Source organism: Ovis canadensis, chromosome 11 (assembly GCF_042477335.2).
Source record: "Ovis canadensis isolate MfBH-ARS-UI-01 breed Bighorn chromosome 11, ARS-UI_OviCan_v2, whole genome shotgun sequence".
Lineage (NCBI taxonomy): Eukaryota > Metazoa > Chordata > Mammalia > Artiodactyla > Bovidae > Ovis > Ovis canadensis.
Genome location: NC_091255.1, coordinates 15,641,303 through 15,649,437, shown reverse-complemented (window position 1 = coordinate 15,649,437; position 8,135 = coordinate 15,641,303). Strand labels below are relative to the sequence as shown.

At 41.2% G+C, this 8,135-nt stretch overlaps 1 protein-coding gene across 1 annotated transcript in view; it reads right to left on the bottom strand.

Moving 5' to 3' along the window:
- Positions 1–950: 950 nt before the first annotated feature.
- The window catches only part of ANKFN1 (ankyrin repeat and fibronectin type III domain containing 1), a 481,844-nt gene continuing 474,659 nt past the window's right edge, over positions 951–8,135 (bottom strand). The window contains exon 17 of the mRNA XM_069602536.1: positions 951–1,720. Within this exon, the coding sequence (XP_069458637.1) occupies positions 951–1,720 (770 nt within the window). The remainder of the gene's footprint in view (positions 1,721–8,135) is intronic.

Sequence of the window (8,135 nt, the reverse complement as noted above, 5' to 3'; positions counted from 1 at the left end):
ATGGTATCTGGTCCTATCACTTCATGACAAATACAAGGGGAAAAAGTTGAAGCCCTGACAGATTTCATTTTCTTGGGCTCTAAAATCACTGTGGATGGTGACTGTAGCCATGAAATTAAAAGATGCTTGCTCCTTTGAAGGAAAGCTATGACAAACCCAGATAGGGTATTAAAAAGCAGAGAGATCTCTTTGGAGAAAAAGGTTCATATAGTCAAAGGTATGGTTTTTCTCGTAGTCATGTACAGATATGAGAGTTGGACCATAAAGAAGGTAGAGCTCTGAAGAATAGATGCTTTTGAATTGAAAGGCTGGACAAGACTCTTGAGAGTCCCTTGGACATCAAGGAGATCCAAACAGTCGATCCTAAAGTAAATCAACCCTGAATATTCAGTGGAAGGACTGATGCTGAAGTTGAAGCTCCAATACTTTGGTCACCTGGTGCAAAAAGTGGATTCACTGGAAAAGACCCTGGTGCTGGGAAAGACTGAAGGCAAAAGGAAAAGAGGGCAGCAGAGGATGAAATGGTTAGATAGGACTGCCAACTCAATGGACATGACTTTGAACAAACTCCAGGAGAAGGTAGAGTCAGAGGAGCATGTCCTGCTGCAGTCCATGGCATCACAAAAAGCTGGACACGTCGCAGAAACTGAACAAGAAACCTCTGCCACAGGTGCGACCATCAGGATGGTATGCTTGAACTCTTGTGTCCAGGACTCCATGTTGACACTAAAGCTCTTTTATGTCCTTTATAGGCTGAACTGGGTATGAGACTGGCCACTCTTGCCTCCACTCCAGCTCTAAAAAAGAGGACCTTGAACCTCTAACCTGTGGATTTTTAACCTTGAAAGCAGTTCAAATTGGGTGAAAACAGGGGTGGAGGAGGGCTGGGGTAGGGTGATGGAAAATGCACGGACTCTCAGCGAAAAGTGGACAGCCAATTGTAGACCTCCCTAAAGCATGCTGCTGAGTATCTCCGACACAGGGGAAGTGGTAGGGTCCTCTGGGCTCAACTCCGGCCCGCCGGCACTGGGCAGGCCCGAGTGGCCTATGACGGCAGGATTTAAGGCGGCCCAGGGTTTGGCGTCCACAAGGGCTGCAGGATAGGCCTCCACGTAGATGCGGTGCACCGCAGGCCTAGGGTCCTGGAGGCTGCTCTTCCGCTCCTCTGGGAGGCTGGCAGCATGGGCCAGAGCCAGGCCCCGTGGCCCCTCGGGGGCAGGTCCTAGTCGCTCGGCTTCCTCAGGCTCCTGGGCCAGGCCACAGGCCCTGGACAGGTGCTGTGTGTACACGCCCTCTGACAGCGACAGCGACTGCGTTTCACCGTGCATGCGCAGCCAGCGGTGATGGCGGCTGAAGCCGCCGTAGTGCGGCTGCTTGGCCGACTTCCGTTTTCCCAGGAAGCCCAGCGGCGGCCGTGCTCCTGGCGCCATCTTGGCGTGGTTCTTGGGCGGAAGGCCTGCGAGGGTCAGGTTGTGCAGGAGCTCGGCACATGCGTGATCGGTGTCCTGGCCTGGCCCCGAAGGAGGCTTCATATCGTGCACCTGCAGGACGTCGGGGGCACTGCCGCTCAGTCCGTTCCGGGACTGCTGGGCAATGTCGTGCGATGACAGGTAGACCAGGTCCAGGTCTCGGGGGCTCAGGGCGTCACTGGAGTCGTAGTCGCTGTCTGTGGGCAGGAAGACTTCTGAGCAGCCTTCTTCGTCAGAGCAAGGCTGTGAATCTGCAAAGCCAGAGACTGCGCTTAGAAAAAAAGAGAAACTCCTAGCCAGGGCTCAAGTACGGGCCCTATGTTTGAGCCCACACCCCCGTGCCTAGAAGGGCTTATGCTTTGTTTAGTGGTCTCCGCTTATTTCTTGATATTTTAGTAAGTTTTGAGCAAGGGGTCCCACATTGTCGTTCTGTGTAGGACTCTATGTTATTTAGTAGATCCCGTTCTTAGCTGAAAGCAAAAGGAGGGAGAGGGAGTCTGACTGGACCAACCAGCCTTGCCGCAGCAGAGCGCAACATGCCCTCCCTTGCCCACACCTAATGTTACTATTCACTTTTCCCTGGACTTGTGGAGAGAGGGTGAAACAGGAAATAAACCTGGATGGCATTCATTTATTCGTTCCCCAATCTTATTTCAGAGGTGACTTTTGCAGTTGATAAAATAGCAGAAACTTAAAAGGGGGAAAGAAGAGGAGGCCCTACGGTGGCGGAAGTCAGGGAAACCTGGATTCAAACCCTGGTTGTCCTCCAGATTGCTCTGTGATCTTGGGAAAGTTACTTAACCTAACCTCTTTGAGCTTCAGTTTTCTTATCTGCAAAATGGGGGTGATAATAGAACTTCTTACTTAAAGTGACTGTAAAAAAATTGTTTATACATATAAATAGTTAACCTTGTTGTCAGTGTTTAAAAAGAAAAAAAAAATTAAGGCCAAAGGAGAAAATAAAACAGAAGTGAAATCAGAGGCGAAAATCAGCCTCAAAGGGCATGCTACGCTGGTCATAAGTGAACCAGAAGTTTAGTTCTGTAAATACAGTATTTGTAATTTAATGCAGTACAAAATGTTTATATTTTTTTACCAACCAGGTTGTACATTTCTATAGGACAAAAACTGTCTTAAACTCCTTTGAATTTTCCACAGAATTCAGGCCATATTGGGTACTTGGTAAATATAAGCTAATTTGGAAAACATTCAAGTCCTGTTAAAAAGAACAAGAAATCGCTCATTTTCAAATCTGAGCCCGTCCCATTCAAAAATCGCCATAGGATTATTTATTTGGGTGCACTGGGTTTTAGTTGTGGCAGGAGGGATCTTTAGTTGTGGCATGTAAGATCTGGTTCCCTGACCAGGGATCTCACCGAGTCTTAGCCACTAGACCACCAGGGAAATCCCTTCCATGGGATTTTTAAATGGAATTTAATACATGGATTTTAAAATTTATCAGGCAAAGAAAATTTGTGGAAATAACTAAGGTTTTTTTAAGGTCCAATAGGAAAGAGCCTGATTTATGAGGTGTCAAAACATATTATAGAATTTTGGTAATTAAACCTTCCAATAAAAATTGATGTATAATGGAAAGATGGACCTGTAAAACAGAAATATAAAGTTCAGGAACTGTCTTAATTCAGTGTGATGATTGAACATATGGTAAAGATAACACTTCAAACTAGGGGAGTGAATAGAGTTTTCAGTATATAGTATTGGTGCAAGTGGTTATCCTTTAGTAAAATAATTCGAGAACATCCTCCCTTATCTCACATATAAAAGTAAATTCCATGTTGTTTAAATATAACAAGCAAACTCTACAAGTATTAGAAAACAGTATGTTTGTAATTTTGGGTAGGAAGGTCTTTCTAAGCAAGATAAAACCCCAGAAGTCAGAAAAGAAGTAACTGATAATTTGAATATATGAAAGCTTAATACTTTGAAATGATCACATAAAATAAAGATAAGGGATAGATTCAAAGAAAATAGTGATAATGTGTATGCTGCTACTGCTAAGTCACTTCAGCCATGTCCGACTCTGTGCGACCCCATAGACGGCAGCCCACCAGCCTCCCCTGTCCCTGGGATTCTCCAGGCAAGAACACTGGAGTGGGTTGCCATTTCCTTCTCCAATGTTTGAAAGTGAAATGTCAAAGTGAAGTTGCTCAGTCGTGTCTAACTCTTCACGACCCCATGGACTGCAGCCCATCAGGCTCCTCCACCCATGGGATTTTCCAGGCAAGAGTACTGGAGTGGGGTGCCATTGCCGTCTCCTGATAATATGTATAAGAAAAGATTAATTTTACAGGCTACATAAAGATTTCCTGTAAATTAGAAGACAATCCAGATGGGTAGAAGATAACCAACACTTCAAAGAATATTTAATACAAATGGACAATAAGCATAATAAAGCTATTCAACCTAGGTAGACTATAATTACTAATTAGGTAGCAATTTGGGAAATGCAGTTGAAGTAAAAAACAGGGCATTTTTTATTTGCCCATCAGATTTGCTGAAAATAAATAGAATGATCAACTCCTGTGTTGAGAAGAATGATAATCTCTTGTGTTGGTGATGTGTAGGAAGTCAGGGACCCTCATATAATGGTGGTGGGACTGTAAGCTGGTCTGGCTCTTTGGATAGCAGCTTTGTAGAATAGATTAATAATGTGCATATCATTTGTCCCAGCAAGTCCTTTTTTTAGATATCTATGTTTGAGAAATTGTCACTATGTATACATGGAAGCATTTACAAATTGTTTACTGTAACATGATTTATAATAGTGAAAAACTAGAAATAACCTTGTGGCTGAGGCTACTGTGAAGGAAGACTTAGAGACACAGAAGCATTAAGAAAAGAAAAATAGTTTAAGAAAAGAAAAATACTTTACTTGGCAAAGATCTGCAAGGGAGTCCAAATTCAGTACTGGCTTGCTGATTAAAAAGTACAACAGGTATTTGAAGTAAAAACCCACAGGGTTATAAGGTTATAGTTCGTCTGTTCATGGTGGAAACTCAGACACGATTATCAGAAGAATATTGCAAGCTTCAGGGGAAAAAAAACTGTTTTGTTAATGGAGTGAGTAATTTACACAAATGGGATTAAGGTTTCTTCTATTTTAGGGACTAGAACCAGATGTAATATATATTTTTTGGTTGTTTGTTTATTTCAGGGTCAGGGAGTGAAGTGTTTCTTTTCCTTTTTTTCTTTTTCCTGGCTGTAGAAGATGACATTCCTTACTCATTGGCAGGACAAGATTCCAGTTTTGTTCGTTCGCTGCTGGCTGCTACCCAATATCCATTATCCTTTTTTTAGTTACAAAATCTTAAATTTTGTTTGAGACAGCAGTGCATTCATGTAAAAGACCACTTTTTTTTTTTTTCAGCTTCCTTTGCAGCTAGGCATGGTCATGTAACTAAATTCTGGCCAGTGAGATAGAACTGAAAATATGCTACAAAGCTTTTGGAAGGCTGCATTCGAGGAGCTGGCTTAGCTGGGAGATGGACCATTTTGTTTTTTCTTCCAATTGCCTGTAACAAGATGTGTTGGCTGGGCTCATGAGGCAACCTTGGAAAAGGAAGCCATGTTCTAGGATGGTGGAACTGAAGACCGTAGAGTCTATGTACTGTCCCTGCTTTGTCTTATCTCTGGGCTTCTTTCACATAAGAGAGAAATAAAGTATCTTGTGTTAATGACACTGTTAGTTGGGTTTTCTGTAACACAGATTCAGACTTAATCCTAACTGATGCAAATCTAAATGTTTTTAATTAGGGGAATGGTTTAAAAATTTGGGCACATCCCTACTATGGATGCAGCTACGGAGAATGAGATCAACTCATATGTTGTTCTTTAACTAATGATGATCAAAAAGGACTCTCTTTATTTATTTATTTTGGTTCCACTCATCTATTCAAGGATTCCCTCAAACAAAGCCTTTTTAAGAAAGTATCTCTCAACTGTCCCAGAAAGGATTGCCCACTTGTCTGCACTTCTGAAATATTTTTTGCTTCTATTATCCTTTGGCACTTAGCCTGTATAGACTTGTATTGTTAGTTATCATTTTAATGCAAATATAACATCCTGGTTTCCTGGTTGGGCCAGAGCCCCCTTCCGGCAAAGATACTTAATTCACCCATTTGTTCAACAATGAAGATTTTGTTTTGCTTGAGCTCCTGCTCTAACAGAAACACCATGTTTAGTGGCTGACTGAATGTAAAATTAATAAGAAATGATCTGTTTCAGGGATTTTACTATTTTAGTGGGAGTGGGGCATATGCATCTATGAGACTGTGGAAGAACATAGCTTTTATAAAAGAAGTTTAGCAAGTAAGATGCAGGTTTATAGGAAAGAGATCATATTTTTATTGGGACAGGATTGATAAAACACTATCGTGTTCATTTTTTCTCTCCATCTCTGTTTCTATGTATATTAATTTATTTCTTCATCTACTTTCAAAAAATTATTTGAGGCAGCTTTTAATAATAAATATACAAATGTTGAGGAAAGGATTAGAAAACAGAGTGAAAGGAAACAGTATAAGTAGTCCTGTTTGACTGTTAGATGGGAATTAGAGTGGAATTTGGGGAAAATGGGGCTACAAAAGTAAGATGTCAGCATTTTCACTCTAGGAATTTATCCTAGAAAAATTAAGGTTTATTTTCATGCAGGAACCTATATATGAATGTTCATATATAACAGTTTTATTGGTATTCACCCCAAGCTGGAAACTACCCAAATACCTTTCAATGAATGTGTGATTAAACAAATTGTGATACACCCATTCAATGAAATGCTACTCATCAGTACAAATAAAGAATTCTATGTATGGAACATGCATGAGATAATTCTAGAGATGAAGAACAGATTAGTAGTAGCCAGGGCAGGGTGGGAGTGGGGTGTGGTGGGTGAGATTTAAAGGGGTAACAGAGGAAGTTTTGTGGAGATGGTACAATTGACTATGGTGGTGATTACCCAAGACTATACGTATGACAGATTGCACAGAGCTATGCAGTCGAGCCTACATGCTTATGCGCACGCACATGCACACACACATACACACACACACACACACACCCATGAGTATAACTGGTGACATTTAGATGAACAGTAGATTGTACCAGGTTCTTGGTTTTGATATTGCGCAAGAACTGTGTAAGATGTGAACACTGGGGAGATCCTGGGGAAGGAGAACATGGAAGTTCCTGTACATTTCTTTGCAACCTGACGTTCTTACAATTATTTTAAATAAATGGTTAAAAGAGGTTATTTTTTTTTTAAAAGACAGGATAGAACCAGAAGAGAACAGTGAATGCCTAGATAAGGAGTTTGTACCTAATTTTGTAGCCAATGGGTTATTTATCAGAAAAATTTAAAGAAATAATTAGCAAGATGAGAGCTGAAATTTATAATAATTATGTCACAGGTAGGATGTAAGATGAACTGAATCAGGAGGAAACAACAGGGAGGTCAGCTGGGATGCTGTTGTCCAAGATATGTTTTTTCCTTTAAATATTTACCTTTTTTAGGTTGTGGGGTTGAGCAACTGTGGTAGTTATGAGGAAGAAAATAGAACTCCAGGAAAGTTATTCATTTGAAGATGTTTACTGAGCACCTATTTTATGATAGACGGACATGGTCTCTGCTTTCAAGCAGTTCATAGAGGGTGGATTAGAAAATAAGTAACTCAGAATATACCTAAGATTAATTTCAGAGATTGTAAAGTTCTATGAATAAAATGAAACGATTTCAGCTAGAGAGTGACTTGGGAGGGAGATTCTTCAAATAAGGAAGCCAGGGGAGGAATCTCTGGAGTCTAGATGAGACTTCAATGATCAGAAGGAACCAGATTTATAAAAATTTTAGGGAATAGTGTTCTAGGCGACTTGGAGAAGCAAGTGTAAAGGCCCTGAGATGACAAATATGTTTCCAGCCTTGGTGCCTGGAAAATAGGAATAGCATCAAACCAGAGGAGTTTAACTGCAAGAGGGTCGGGCAGTGGAAGACATGCTAAATTTAATTTGGGACAGATTGAATTTAAGCGGTTGGCCAAACCATCCTGGAGGATTGGAATGGGAACATGGTGGGTAGCACATTTGAGGGAAGGTGTTTGTGGGTAGAGAAGACACTATTGGAAAGGGAACGACTGAAGATGTGAGCAATAAGTTGATGGAAATAGCAAGGAGGATCACTTGGGAGCATCGGTGCTGTCATCAATCTTTAGTGAAAAAATGTAAGGACTCCTGGTTAGGGAAGAAGGCAGACACAGCTTTTCAAGTTAAGAGAACTGGATAAAGGCTTGGGCTGAATGACTTTGCCTTTCTTAAAACAATTTTTAGACAGTCCTTTCCCCAATCTTTTAAAATTTATTTATTAAGTTAATTAATTTATTTTAATTGGAGGCTAGTTACTTTACAATATTGTAGTGGTTTTTGCCAGACATCGACATGAATCAGCCACGGGCGCACATGTGGAAACAGCAAACAGGGTCTCAGAACTCTTAGCTGTTTCTGATGATGGTAGTGGTAGTGCCATAGGGCCTTGACGGAGAGAGGTTAATTGAACATTTGACACTGGGCTGGAAAAAAGATCCATGCAATTAACTGGTAATTGACTTTACTCAAACTCCCTTCTCTATTTGATCACTGTCGTCTATTCAGCTATCC